This window comes from Crocodylus siamensis, chromosome 2 (assembly GCF_052110815.1).
Source record: "Crocodylus siamensis isolate JL-2025a chromosome 2, ASM5211081v1, whole genome shotgun sequence".
Lineage (NCBI taxonomy): Eukaryota > Metazoa > Chordata > Crocodylia > Crocodylidae > Crocodylus > Crocodylus siamensis.
The window spans coordinates 208,866,494-208,881,646 of NC_143396.1; the positions used below are offsets into that span (position 1 = coordinate 208,866,494).

The 15,153-nt window shown below is 44.5% G+C and overlaps 1 protein-coding gene across 3 annotated transcripts in view; it reads right to left on the reverse strand.

The window, feature by feature from the left end:
- The window catches only part of SHANK2 (SH3 and multiple ankyrin repeat domains 2), a 736,911-nt gene that overhangs the window by 347,079 nt on the left and 374,679 nt on the right, over positions 1-15,153 (reverse strand). For all 3 annotated transcript variants that reach the window (XM_090032909.1, XM_090032907.1, XM_090032908.1), the window contains exon 14: positions 8,095-8,208. In XM_090032909.1, the coding sequence (XP_089889035.1) occupies positions 8,095-8,208 (114 nt within the window). The remainder of the gene's footprint in view (positions 1-8,094; positions 8,209-15,153) is intronic.

Below are 15,153 nucleotides of genomic sequence, written 5' to 3' on the forward strand. Positions count from 1 at the left end.
TGCCTAACTCACCTGGTTTATTTTTATGGCCAGGTCACAAAGTGCTTAGATGCAAGAGTAGACGTTATTTACTTGGATTTTAAAAAGGCTTTCGACACAGTGTCACACCCAATTCTTATAAATAAACTAAGTAGCTGTGACGTGGATTTTTTCACAGCCAGATGGGTGAAAAACTGGCTTATGGGGCACACCCAGAGAGTGGTGGTAGATGGGTTGGTCTCTACCTGGAGAGATGTGGGCAGTGGTGTCCCTCAAGGCTCTGTCCTTGAACATGTGCTGTTCAATATCATAGAATCACAGAATCAATGAGTCAGAAGGGACCTAGACAGATCATCAAGTCCGACCCCCTCCATGGGCAGGAAGGAGCACTGGGGGTGGCAGGGGTCATAAGAACCCAGCCAGGTGCCTATCCAGTCTCCTCTTGAAGATTTCCAGGGAAGGTGAGAGCACCACCTCTCTGGGAAGCCTATTCCAGGCTCTGGCCACCCTTACACTGAAGTAGTTCTTCCTAATATCCAACCTAAACCTATCCTCCCTCAGCTTGTGGCCATTGTTCCTGGTGACTCCAAGGGGGGCCCTGGTGAACAGACTTTCCCTGAGTCCTTGCTGGTGGCCCCGATAAGGTTGTAGGCAGCCACAAGATCCCCTCTCAGTCTCCTCTTGAGGAGACTGAAGAGATTCAGGTCCCTCAGCCTCTTCTCATAGGGCTGGCCATGGAGGCCCTGACCATATGAGCGGCCTCCTCTGGACCCTCTCCATGTCTTTCTTGAAGTGCGGCACCCAGAACTAGACACAGTACTCCAGCTGCGGCCTGACCAGCGCCGCAGAGGGGGAGCAAGACCTCTCTGGACCTGTTAGTGATGCCCCTGTTGATGCATGACAGGGTGCAGTTGGATCTGCCTATTGCTTCGTTGCATTGGCGACCCATATTCATCCTGGAGTCAATCATGACTCCAAGATCCCTCTCTGCCTCTGTGCTGCTGAGAGGGTCAGCCCCTAACCTATAACCATAATGCTGGTTCCCTCTCCCCCCATGCAGCGCTCTAAATTTGTCCTTGTTGAACTGCATCCTGTTCAGATCCACCCACTTCTCTAACTTATCCAGGTCTGCCTGGATGCAGTTCCTGCCTGCTAGTGTATTCACTTTATCACCACAGCTTGGGTGTCATCCAGCAAACTTGAACAGGGTGCTTTCCACACCCTCGTCCAGGTCACTAACGAAGATGTTGAACAGCACCGGCCCAAGGACCGAGACCGGGGGACTCCGCTGGCTCACACCCTCCCAGGTCAACATTGACCTGTCCACCACCACCCTTTGGGTGTGCCCCTGAAGCCAGTTTGCCACCCATGTGACTGTGCATTTGTCAATGCTGCAGTCCCCTCAGCTTGCCCACCAGAATTGGGTGGGACACTGTGTCGAAGGCCTTCTGCAAGTCCAAGAAGATGACATCGACTTCCTCCTTCACCATCTAAGCTCTTTGTTACTTGGTCATAGAAAGAGACCAGGTTAGTCAGGCAAGATCAGCCTTGCACGAACCTATGCTGGTTACCCCTCAACATCACTTCCTCTGCAGGGCTCTCACAAATGTGGCCCTTGATAATTTTTTCAAAGACCTTCCCCAGGATAGAAGTGAGGCTGACTGGCCTTGCCAGGCTCTTCCTTCCTCCCGCTTCTTGAAAATAGGGACCACAATGGTCTCATTTTCCAGTCCTCAGGGACTTGGCCCGAGCACCAGGAGTCCTCAAACAGACTGTGTCAATGGCTCCGCAATGACACCAGCCAAGTCCCTCAGCACCTGCGGATGAAGGTCATCCAGGCCCGCCAACTTGGACACATCTAAGCCCTCCAGGTAATCCTTAACTAGGTCTGAACTAACAGTCGGGGGACTCGCATCCTTCCTGGGCCTCTCTACACTATCACCTGAGAGCACCCCATTGTCAGCAGACAGGAACATGGAGGCAAAGAATTTGTTGAAGAGTTCTGCCTTCTCTCGCACGTCCGTCACCAACTGCCCTGCCCTGCCCTGCCCTGCCTCGTAGGGGTCCAATGTTACCCTGGGACGACTTCTTGCTACCTATACACTTGAAGAAGGACTTTTTGTTATCCTTAATCCCAGAAACTAATCTAAGCTCTAGTGCTACCTTTGCACCTTCCTTACCAAATCCCTACAAGCTTGGGTCAGGGAAGTGTACTCCTCCTTTGTCCCTGGCCCCCTGCTTCCACCGCCAGTACACTTTTTTCCTATGCCCTCAGGCCAGCCTGGATATCCGCGCTCAGCCATGAAGGTTTCTTGGACCCTTTTCCTGCCTTCCTGCACAGAGGAATTGCATCCTGCTGTGCCCCACGGATAGCCCCCTTGGAGGAAGGACCACCTTTCCTGGACCCCCATACTAGCTACCCCCTGGGCTCCGAGTGCCTCCCTGACTACTGCCCTGAGCACATCTGAAGTTGGCTTTCCTAAAAAGTCAAACATTTGCGCTGTGCTAGTTACCCTCCCCACCTTTCTCCGAATAGCAAACTGGCTCATTTCATGATCACTGTCCCCTAGTCTACCTTGTACAAGCACCTCCCCCACCAGGTTGTCCCCAGAGGCTAACACCAGATCCAGTATGGCGTTTCCCCTAGTGGGGATGAGTACCTCCTGCACAAGGTGTAACAGGTCCTGTACGCACATCAGGAACCTTCGTGAGTGGCTAGACCTGGTCAACTGCTCCTCCCAGTTGATGTCAGGGTAATTCATATCATCCATGACCACAACATCCTTTGCATGCATGGCCTCCCCCAGTTGCCTGGAAAATTCCAGATCTAGCTCTTCCTCCTGATGAACATCAGGCCTGATGTTGTGTCCTGTAGTAAACCCCTACCACCAGATCCCTCTCCCCCCGCCCTCCTTGAAGTTTGACCCACAGGGTCTCAGTGGAGCCTTCCTCTGGTCCCATTTGGAAGGTAGCTGATCTTCATCAGTGATTTGGATGAGGGTGTAGAAAACACTCTGTCCAGATTTGCAGACAACACCAAACTATGGGGTACAGTAGACACACTAGAGGGTAGGGAATGAATTCAGGAGGATTTGGACAGACTAGGAAAGTGGGTGGATCAAAATAGGATGTAATTTAACAAAGATAAGTGCAAAGTGCTACACCCGAGAAGAAAGAATCAACAATACACCTATAGACTGGGAAGTACCATTTTGAGTACCACAGGAGTGGAAAAGGATCTTGGAGTCTTAGCTGAAGCAAAAATGAATGTGAGTCTGTCACAGGGCAGGGACCCAGGAGCGGCCGTGATCTCCCCTGGTGCCCCTACCGTGCCAAGTTGCCGGTCTAGCACCCTCTTTCTCGCCCACCACGACTTTGCTGTTTCTCTAAGATTAATGGGAGGCTGCCTTACTTGGCCCCTTGGACCCGGTGCTCTTACTCTACCGGTCCCAGCTCTGTACCCGACGAATTTGGTGCCCTAACCCTATGGGTGTCACGTGCCTCCTACCTCCCCTGCAGCACGCCCCAACCCTCGCAGTTCTTCCAGACGCTGTCTTGCCTACATGCTTCCCCTAGAGGTCCTGCCAAAGACCTCCGCCCTAATGTTCACTTTCACTGGGCTCAATCTGTTCACTCTCTGTACGCGCCCTCTCCTGGGGCTTCCCTCTATACGCGCCCTCTCCTGGGGCTTCCCTCACTCTACTCTTGTACGCGCCCCCTCCTGGGGCTTCTCTCTATACACGCCCCTCACCCTCACCGGGCTCTTCAATGGGCTTGCTCCCCTCTCAGGGCTTCTCTCTCTGGGACTCCCCTCAGTGGCTTGCCCTCTCCGGGCTCTTACCCGCACGTCCGCCCTCACCGTGCGCTTGCCTGTACTCGGGCTTCTCAATGGCCCCCTTCTGGGGCTTTTCCCTTACAGGCTGTGCCCCACTGGGGCCTGTCTCCCACTGCCCGTACTCGGGCCTTGTCTCTCCACATTCCCTGCGGCCTCATATACTCATGCCCTCTCTGGGGCCTCTGTCTCGCGCTTCCCGCGGTAGGTTCCCTACACTAGGGTTTCGTCGCCCGCACTTCCCGCGGTAGGTTCCCCACACTGGGGTTTCATCGCCCGTGCTTCCTGCAGTTGGGGCTCAGGTGGTGTATAGCCATGCCTGGCCCCCTTGACCCTCCTCACGGGTCTTATGCCCTGCTCGGGCTTCTCCAGTTATCGCCCACACAGGACTGGGGTCAACACACCCCCAAACATAGTGCCACCCCGGCACCACACTGCCGTGCCTTCCCTCTGGCACCCAGATACTATGCCCTTTACCTGGCCCCAGACCCTTCTCCGGGTCTTGCCCAGCTGGGCCTTCTCCAATACTGCCCCACTGGGGCCGGGGTTAGGACACCCCGAAACACTGCACCCTCTGTGGTGCCAGGAACACCCCACATTACTGGGGAGCCCCTAATGAGGCCTCCACCATCCCCTTATAGCCACACCCAGTCCTCCGGTGTTACACAAACATCACAACAACAAACATAAAGCCCTGAGCTCAAGCATTCAGGCAGCTCTGCCTTGCTCTGCTCTGCAGCAGAGCTCCTGCTTCTCAGCCTGTCAAAGGGGAACTGACTCTGGCCTCAGCCTGGCTGTTTATAAAGGCCAGGCCCTGCCCCCTTTCGGTCAGCTGACCCAGTCAGTTGCCTCGGCAACCCCCCGGCTGTGTTGCCCTGCTGACTGACAGCTAAGTCCGCACTCTCCAATTCCAGTAGCAAGCACCCTAGTGCCCTGCTACACATCTCTCCCTCCAGGGGTTGAGCCTCCTTAGGAGCAGGGCGCGGGAGTGCCCTGCAACAGAGTCATCAATGCGATGAAGTAATAAGTAAGGCTAACCACACTCTTTCTTGCATTAGTAGGTGCGTCCTGAGCAGATCTAGGGAGGTGATATTTCTCCTCTATGCGGCATTGGTGAGGCCACAGCTGGAGTACTACATCCAGTTTTGGGTGCCACACTTCAAGAGGGATGTGGATAACTTGGAAAGGATTCAGAGGCGGGCTACTTATATGGCTGAGGGCCTGCAGGTAAGATCCCATGAAGACAGATTGAGGGACATGAATCTCTTCAGCTTCTGCTGAGAAGGCTGAGACGTGATCTTGTAGCTGTCTACAAGCTTATTAGGCAGGGTCAGCAGGGAATAGGGCACACTGTTTACCAGGGAGCCCCTCGGGTTTACTAGAAATAATGGCCATAAACTGAAAGCAAGCAGATTTAGATTGTATATTAGGAAAAAATTCTTTACGTTGAGGGTTGCCAAAATATGGAATGGACTTCCAAGGGAGGTGGTGCTTTCCCCTACCTCTGAGATGTTTAAAAGGAGATTAGACAAATACCTGCCTGGGGTTACTTAACCCCAGCACTCTTTCCTGCCCAGAGCAGGGGGTCAGCTTCAATGATCCAATAGGTCCCTTCTGACCCTAGAAATCTATGAAATCTATTAAATCTATGAACATCACTGAAAAGCATCAGGCACTTAATTTTTGAGGAGCTTTCTCACTAACATTTAATTACAGCTTACATTGTTTATATCTATACAAGAATCCCTACTGTGCATGAAGATTGCTACAGATATGTGGCAATGAGATTTGCATCCCATCCTTATCTATCTAAAACATTATCTATCTCTAGTTTGAACAACAAAAACCCTTTGTATTCAAAACCAGTTGTAGGCACCACTCGTTACTTTCTAATTAGAACATAAAGCTCCATGACTAAAAACTAATCAAACTGAGACAATATAATACTAATCTGAATTAATCCAGCCTAAAGGTTATCTGTCTTAATGAGTTGTATTTGGAACCTTTCAGCAGGAAGAAGTTTCTGAAATGTGCTAAGAAGAGAGCAGTTGACATATTCTGGAATGCCAAAAGCCTGTCTGCTAAGAAATTTTCAGATTCATCTGGAAACATGAGCCGCGTCGACTTTCTACAGGGTCCTGATAAAGCCTATGTCCTGGTTGCTAGTTTTTATTAAAGATACTAGTCAGATGCAGACATAGAAAGTGGCCCACTGAGTGACATCTGTTCATTATATCGGTGCAAAGAAAAAATCTTTTTGAAGACTAATTAAGAGATTTAACACTTTGTTCTTCAGCTGCACTGTCATTTTGATCTTCCAATGATAATCTTTATCAATAAATCTGATTTTTGGATGTGGGTGTAATGTAGAGATGGAAATGTTATTTACGGTAAATCATTACTCAACAATTAACACCAGTACTGTATTCATAATACTTTTATTGCACTAGATCAATCTGAAGTCTTTCAGCCCAATGGTTCTTCTGTAAGATCTTGAAAGCATCTTATGTATGGGTTAGGTTCTTCTTTTCTTTCAAAAATATGAATTCTTATTCATCTTTCTCAACATTTTTGAAAAGTAAAGATGCCCTAAAGAGCCAACCAGTCACCCTTTCTGTTCAGGGAATTGGGAAACTTTTGTCTGGACATTAACTCTTATTCCTGAATCACCTCCCCATCTCACTGCACCATACTCTGTATAACAACACAAACAAATCCCATAAAAGCCTCCAGTTCCACTGTACTCCTGAATTCTTTGTTAGTCTCGCCCAGCGTGTTCTCTTCAATCCTATCCTCTTATGAAAGGCAAATTATGCACGGATAACTTATTCTCATTTTAGTAATATTGATATATTAGAATGACAAAGATATAGTTGTAATGTCTTTATAGACTCATCAAGTTCTTAACACCTTAATAGCTCATTTAGACCATTGTGTCATATTCTGTCCATACTTAGGACATCAACGCTTATAGTGTGAGCATTGTTATGGTTCATAACAAACTTTTATTTAGAAGATATGTTCATTCTTTCTTTAAAATAGGCAAAGAAACTATGGTTAATTAGACGATTCTTAAAGCACAATGCTGAAGCCTGTTTATTTTTTATTCTTTTAGCTGCATCCGTGCTAGAATATCTGACAACATAAAGACTGGTTAAATAAAATCACTTTTGTTTTACTTCATCACAACAGAACCAGTGTATACTAATAAAAAGTTCAGTTCCTCTGCCCTGGCTAAATGCAGCAGAAAAAAAATATTTATTTATTAACAAATCCAACTTATCAAGTAACAAATTGAACATTTAAAGATACATCCATTGCCCTAATATATGCATAAAGGCAGATATGTATCTTCCATCAATGGTGCTCCCTTAACCCAAATCAAGGTAGACAGGAGTTTGACGTTCTTTTCTTCCCGAAAAACACTTTTAAACACTTCATAGGATGCTGGATATTTCTAAGGTGCTTTCAAAACAGAAGCACCATGTTTTTGCAGGATACAGAAGCTTTAGTAACAAAAGCATTACAATTCTGGCCCAGCCCACATAAAGCTCATTGTACTAGGCTTAATTGTGTTCATTCTTCTGCCAAACATCAGAACATAGAAAAATACAGGTTTTAATTTTCAGAAACATTAACCACCATCCAAAACCTGAAAATCCCTAATTTTTAAGATTACTGTAATTTAAAAAAGTCATTTGCCCCTTATTTTCCAATTTAAAAAAATCTCATTCTAGTCAGATCCTAAACAGTAGCCAGACTGGGCTTTTCAGTTCTATCATTGACCCCTTACAGACTATAGTGTAGGAAGAAGATCTTTTGATGCTAAATTACAGCTGCATCAGATACAATTCACTGAAAGGTGAACGCTGTATAAAGAATAGTTTCATTATTACAAAGGGCAATTTAACACATTTTGTGACTGTCCCAATGTGGGAGGTCAACGGTCAAATTTTCTTTAAGTGTTTAATCAACCAGTTAATGACTTTTTGTATGCTGTTAGAAAAAAGCTACAATATAGTGCCTTACAAAATACCTACAATATCCTCCCTATCTGCTCTAGCAGTAATTTACAGTACCTACCTTCTAAAAAAGTACAGTTTGATCAATAAATACATCTGTATCCTTTCTTAACCCAGAACTTCAGTGTTATTCAATTCTCTTATGTCCAACATTGCACAATAAGGCTGTACAAATCCATTCAAATGCTGATTGCCTCAGTGCTCAGCCAGATACATTTTATTTGTCACTCTGCAAATTATTGTCAAATTGTATCTGCTTACCTGGTTTGCTTTCATTTGGTTTACACTGAACTTCCTCAACACAATCTGCAGGAAACCATCCAACATGTCCTCGGGTGCTGCCTTCCCAGAATCCACCTTCGCCAATGCTTAACACTAAATGCAAAACAGAAAGACGAATGTTGAATTAGATTTTAAATACTGGATTATTTAGACAGTGAAATGTATTGTTTGCCACTTCAATGAAAACGAACACAGCACAATATACTAAACTGGGCTTTTCAAGCATTAATCTTGAGGATGGAGAAGGGATCCCATTACGAGTTCCACATTTCATATGCCCCACCAAAATCTGTTATGCTTCTGTATTTTTGCACAATAAATGTTATGAATGATTAATCTGTCTCAACAATAGGGAAGAATCAATAGGCTAGTCTAACAGTGGGAATGAAAGAGTTAATCAGTTATAAGATCTGGCACTTGCTAAAACTGAGCTTCAATGTTTATTTATTTTTCTAATTACTTATAGATTGTATATACTTCCTAAGGAAAACACAACCCTTGATTTAATGGTTAACTCCAGAGATTTGGAATCTAGGTCAAGTAATATGAATTTCATGGTTAGAACATACATCATAAACACTTGTATATCCCAAAGCTAGAATACTCAGTGGGAGTGAATTCTAAAACATTCTGCTGATTTTCACAGGGCAAGTAAATGGCAGAAAGGAGTGAATGACCTTTTAAGAGAAGGAAAAGGTTTACTTTGCACTGGTGTAAATCTTGAAACTGATCTTACGATTTAGCAAGGAGAGAGAACTACAGAATAACAGTGTGAATGTATTATTTTTGCCAGACTATTAGGGATGAATAAAAATAATTAAAACAAACCTGAAATCATTTTTTCAAGTACCATTTAAAGAAATGTTTTAGCATCTCAGATAACTCACTGTACATATGGCACTTTTTCTATAATCCATAGGGCAGAAAGATAAGACAAGTTGTCTTACCTTGTACACATTTTAAGCAACAAAACACCCCAAATCACATATTTCAGACAGACAGCTCATTTGATCACATACCCATACTTAGAGGATACAATGGGTCTTCAAAACAACAGGTTCTAATTCTGATTATAGTTTCATTTTGCACCAGTGCAAATCTACTAATTTCAATTAAATTCAATTTGCACTTCATTTATATTGCTGAAAGACAAAACTCAGACCTATAAATGGCAGAAATTACAAAAGGGAAACTGCCTGTTAATAATTCTACATTGCAAACTGTTTTTCTGCATTTAAAACAGTAATGCAACAATAAGCTTACAGGTCTAGTAAAATAAAAATATTTCATAGGAAAAGGTTGTTAATCTCACTGAATGATAGAATAAAGGGTTGTCAGTGTCCTGCCACTACACAAGTTATTAAAATACACTTGAGAGATCCAGGGAAGAGGGCCATATGCCCCACTGCTAACAAAGTTATAAAACTCCACAGTTGGTAGCAATCTGATCGTGAAGTAAAATCCCTTTATGATCCCAAATGTAGAGACTGCTCTGACCCTGAGTGGAGGAGACCCTGAGTGGACCCTCTAATCAGGAACCTCTGGGTTTTAGTCCCAGCAGGAACTTTAGCATATCCCAGCCAACATCCAATGATCCAGAGAACAGTAACACTGCCCCCCCCACCCCCAAAATCCCCTTGACACATCTGGCAACAGAAGGGGGAAGAATGTGTTCTTATTCCAAGCGGCAACCAACAAAGCCCAGAAGCATAGGGAAAAGCAAACACCTTCCACTCTGCTTTGAATTCAAGTTTGATGAGCTTTAGTTCAAAGCTCCCTGCCACCATTTTTCAGCATGGGGACACTGATACACGTGAAGCTGGAGTCGGCTGGAGTGCGGTAATTACATGCAGCTCCAGCATGCTCAATAAATTTGGTGGTGTGCCAAGCAGTGGCTATTACAGCTCCAGGAACTGTGACAGTTAACACTGATTTTAGTGACCCCACTACATTTCCATCCCTGAAGGCCAGATGACATGGCTCCATAGGCCAAATCCAGCCTCTGAGCCATACCTGTCACATCTCTGATTTAGAGTTATAACTGAATTTCAGTGCTTGCTTTTCCTTGTATTTTTCTAATTTTATTTGATATGTTGTGGGAATAAACAAAAAACATACCTTGTCTACATTTAAAAGGAAGAAAATATTAAGAAATCAGACTTATATTTACATGTTACTAACCAAAGAAACTCAACATAAATTCAGTTAAACTGAGTAATTTATGCTGTTGTCATAAATAGTTACTGCATGATATATGTATCAGGAACACAGGTCTTAAGAATATTTTCTTAGCCATATAAATTATATTTGCAATTCCAAAAAAGAGAAATATTAAATATTATGTGACCAGCTCAATAGTCAAAAGGCAGAAATTTGTCTTACTGATTTTTTTATCCTTTAAAACCTGGGGGCAAATTCTGTTCCTAATTACCTTGATGAAAATCCAGAATAGCATCAGTGAAAGCCTGTCCTCATATCTGTATCAGTGTAACACAACAAAATTTAGTTCATTATTTGTATTTTCTTACATATCTTTAACCTTCCTCTAAAAACTGTGTACATACCTCTAGATGACTAAGAAGAAATGGAGAACTTTCTTTATAAAGATGGACAGAGGACATTGTATTTATTGCATGATTTGCAACAAGTTACTGTTACTATAGATCAATGTAATTTTAAAAGCTGGAATCTACTTCTTGATTCCATTTAGATAAAAGATATAATTAAATGTGTGACAGTGAAGGACTTTTGTTGCAAATAATTATTTTTGGTATGGATAATACTAAGCATATAAATCGCAATCCTGATTTTAAGACTGACAGGAGAAAGGAGAACACAGACTGGAAAGCAATTGAAAGAGACTGCCTCCTTCCCCCAACATAGTATTTTATTAATGTAAGTCGGGGCTAGTGCTTTGATGCTCTAAACTATATAGCTCTTTCTGCGTCTGAATAGCATTTGAATTTTAGTTTGTTAGAAGGCAGCTGAGTATTTCACATCCACAGAAACATTTGACATGTTCAAGGTAGTAACGGCTGTAAATGGATCTAGTGCAACAGAGCACCTGCCTAAAGGTAGAGAGAAGACATGTTTTTTGTTCAGTACATATGTGAATTCAAGACGAAGAGTGAATATTACTCATCAAAATAGATTTCTGAGTTCTACTTTGGATCATCATTAAATGAATAATTAAGTGTTACCAATTTCTAATGATGGAAATGTGGCAGGGCTATATTAAGGAGACCTGCTTGAAAATATAGTATTTGTAGAAAGAAGCTAAATTAGTAGCTTGGTGTACTGGGAGACACCACCAGCCTTTATAATTCTGAGTATCTGGGGTCAAGACTGGTTAAGAATAATGAAGTAAAAACAGGTCACCTGGTTACTTTGGCCAGCTGCCACAGAAATCCCACACTACTGGGTGTGATGGACTCTGTTCAAGAGACTTTTGGTATTTAAACAGAGTGGCAGGCATACAAGTGGCAAATAATACAAATCTTTTTTAAAGTTCATGAAAGTCATAAAAACCTCTTCACTCTTATTTTTCACAGTGAATTCCTTCTGAACTGCTCAGAAACCCCTCCCCCCCCCACAATTGTAAGGTTAATCCTTTTCTGGTACAGACCATAGCACTTTGTTCATGCAAGGAACGTTGGACTAAAATTCTTTCCTGAATAAAACACTGTCAAGATGGATAATAATGAATTCCAGGGCCTCTAAAAGGACACAAGCCTTGCTAGGCACTGGGCAGCTCTCTGTGAGACAGATTAGAGGCTGATGCCTATCATCCCAACTCCTTAAGCAGGTGTGGATGGATGAAAGCAAAAGTCTATTTATCTTTGGTATTCCCCTGAAATAGGTGAGAAGATCTCCTCTGCACTCCAATGCATGCCCAGGCATTTTATAGTTTGGGACCAAGATGCCTGGAATAGCTGCTTGAGTTAGGAGTTGGTATGGTGTGCGAATAGCTGGGCTGGTAATGGAAGGTACTGGGGCCAAGTTATAGGGGTGGATGGGCTGCTGAGGTGGACTAAAGATGGATGTCTGAGTGAGAGCTAGAAGGAAGTTAAGGTGATGATTATGAGTTAAGGAAAATAAGACCCAAGTGCTGCCCTGGGGCAGTTGCATGGTGAGTACCCGGTGTGTCTTCTCATTCCTCCACCTCTCTGAGGATACAGCCCTAATTTTTCCATCACTCTTAGAATCATAGAAAATTAGGGCTGGAAGGGACCTCAGGCAGTCATCTAGTCCAACCCACTGCTCAAAGCAGGACCATTGCCAACTAGATCATCCCAGCTAAGGCTTTGTCTACCTGGGTCTTAAAAACCTCCAAGAATGGAGATTCCGTATCTTCCCTAGGTACCTGTTCCAGTGCTTTACTACCCTCCTAGTGAGAAAGTTTTTTCCCAAAATCTAACCTAAACTTCCCTTGCTGCAACTTGAGACCACTGCTTCTTGGTCTGTCATCTGCCACCACTGAGAACAGTCTAGCTCCATCCTCTTTGTAACCACCCTTCAGGTAGTTGAAGGCAGCTATTAAACTCCCTCTTAGTCTTCTCTTCTCAAGACTAAATAAGCCCATTTCTCTCAACCTCTTCTCATAAGTAGGGAGCTACTGAAATCTGCAGAAAAAAAAGAAAACTTACTGAAAATAAAATGCTGGCTCCCTCTGGGGAGACAGTAGTCCTTGTGGTCCTGCAGCTTGGCCATGCCGCCTGCTGGGGGGAAAGGGGAGAAGGGGGACTGCCCACACAAAGCTCTGTATCTGGGTCTAATAATAAACTCACATCTCTGAGTACTGGGCATACAGGGAAACCTAAAATTGGGGGATGATGATATATATTTGACAGTGTCTGGGGGACAGTAAACACAATTCCAGTGTTGCCAAATCTCATAACACAGAATCTCAAACTCAATCTCTGATCAAACCAACAGCTGCAACCTGCTTTGGGGGAGCGTACCCACTAATGCAATTCCTTTTCAATTCCCTGGTCTCCTAGCTAAGAGCATCCAATCAAAGCTGTGGCAACAGATGAGCTGAGCTCCTCAACTTTGACCCTCATGAAAGGGAAAGTAGTTTTAGACAAAGGAAAAAAGGAGCCCAGAACCTTGGGGCTGCCCTGCTCCATCCTTACCACTCACATGCCTCTGAACAAAAGGTTAGCCTATTCCAGTGGTTCTAAACCTTTTGGGATTTGGGCCACCCAGTGCTGGACTCGAAGCCAGATGAGTGACATGGGGCCAGTCTGCAGGCTGGATTGGACCCATAGATTCCTTCCCTTTCCTTGACTGTCCCCCTCCCCCAGAATATGTGATCCAGTGGCCACTTCAGCCAATCTGGGACCCATTCTGCATGTAGCATGGATCCCCAGAGCAGCTGGAATGGGCACCCCATACTGCTCAACCCAGCAGGAGTTGCAGCTGTATTGCAAGTGGTGGACACCCTGGCCAGACTGTGCTGCACTGCAGCAAGTCTGGGATAGTGCGGCACGTGGTACCTGCTCCAAGCAGCCCAGAACCTGAGCTGCACACAGTAATTGTGAGTGCCACAAAGGTTGTAGTGGGAGCAGTGTGCATCTCAGACTAGGTGCCGTGTGTGCTGTAGTCCAGCACGGGCAACCACTACATGCAGTGTGACTGCTCCTCCAGCTGAACCATACGCAATGTCCATTTAAGCCACTCCAGGATCTGTGGTACACATGCTGAGGGTCCCAGACCAGCTGGAGTAGCTACTGGATCATGTAGGCTGTGGGAGGTGGAAAAAGAAGAGGAGGGGCCCATAGGACTAATACAGTCCATAAACCAGTTCTGCATTGTACCCCATGTGGGCCTGATTACACCCAGGGGCAGCACCAGAGGCTAGATGGTGGGACTTTGCACACCGTATGTTTGAAACCTCTGAATTACAGTGCTTGCTTCCTCGCAGAGGGGCCTGGCAGTGGGAATGGTAGGGACGAGCCTGAGTTTGCACATACCTGCTTAGTTTAGCCGCTTATCTCCTCACACCTCACTCATCTTCTCGCACCTTGAGGCACACTTCAAATTAACTGTTAGCACCCCAGGGTCTATTCTCATCTATTCTGTGCCCCTATCCCCCAGTCTGCTCCCTCCACTCTCTGTTGACAAACCATAAAAGAGCAGAGTTGCACTGAGTGTCAAGGGGTACATGAAGAGCTGATGGGAAAAGTTGATGCAAGAGGATGGACAGATCTGAGGCTAGGGATGACACAATTTATTTCCCAGAATGCATTGGCTAGGAAGCAGGTGGAAGATATGCACTATCAAGAAATGTTTTAGGCAAATCTTTGAGCTGGTGCCTTCAGCAGGATCTCCTGTAACAGGGTCCAATATCATGACACTCAAAACCAATGATCTTCAACCTGCCCCTGCCCTGGGGCAACCTTACAGAGGAAGTAATGTGCCGTGTGCAACATCATACTTTGGTCTTTTTGTCAATCTGAAGAAACATCTATGTATGGAAAGCAAAATTTCCTGTGGCTACAAGTAAAGCTGGAGGGTCTCATAGGTAACAAATTGCTCATAAGCCACAGGTCAGAGACCACTGCTCTATACGTTTGGAAGTGTTAGCAATGCTACAACTGTCTCATACAAACTGCGAGAATAAAAATAAAAAGACAAACCGAAACATAAAATATATTCTTTTAAAAAAATCATCACATGGATTTTTGCTCCATTTTCATGACTTTGTGATCTTTTTGGTTTTCTGAACGTTTGTGGTAGGCAATACTGAAATTTAAAAGCAACAAAAAGAAGTCATCAAAGACTGATATGAAACAGAGCACATAGCAAGAAGAAAAAAATTACTGTAGTTGTGAGCAAGTCATTTTGGCCTAAATATTCAATTTGTCCAAATTTGGGTGCCTCCATTTTGGGTGTCCAATCTTGAGGCAGGCAGAGTTTGATTTTTCAAAGACAATGAATGTCCATATACCTGATCAAAGTCAATTACAATTACACCCCTCAAACTCTGACCACAAATGTCTTAAATTGGAAACCCAGAAAATACTTTGAAAAGTG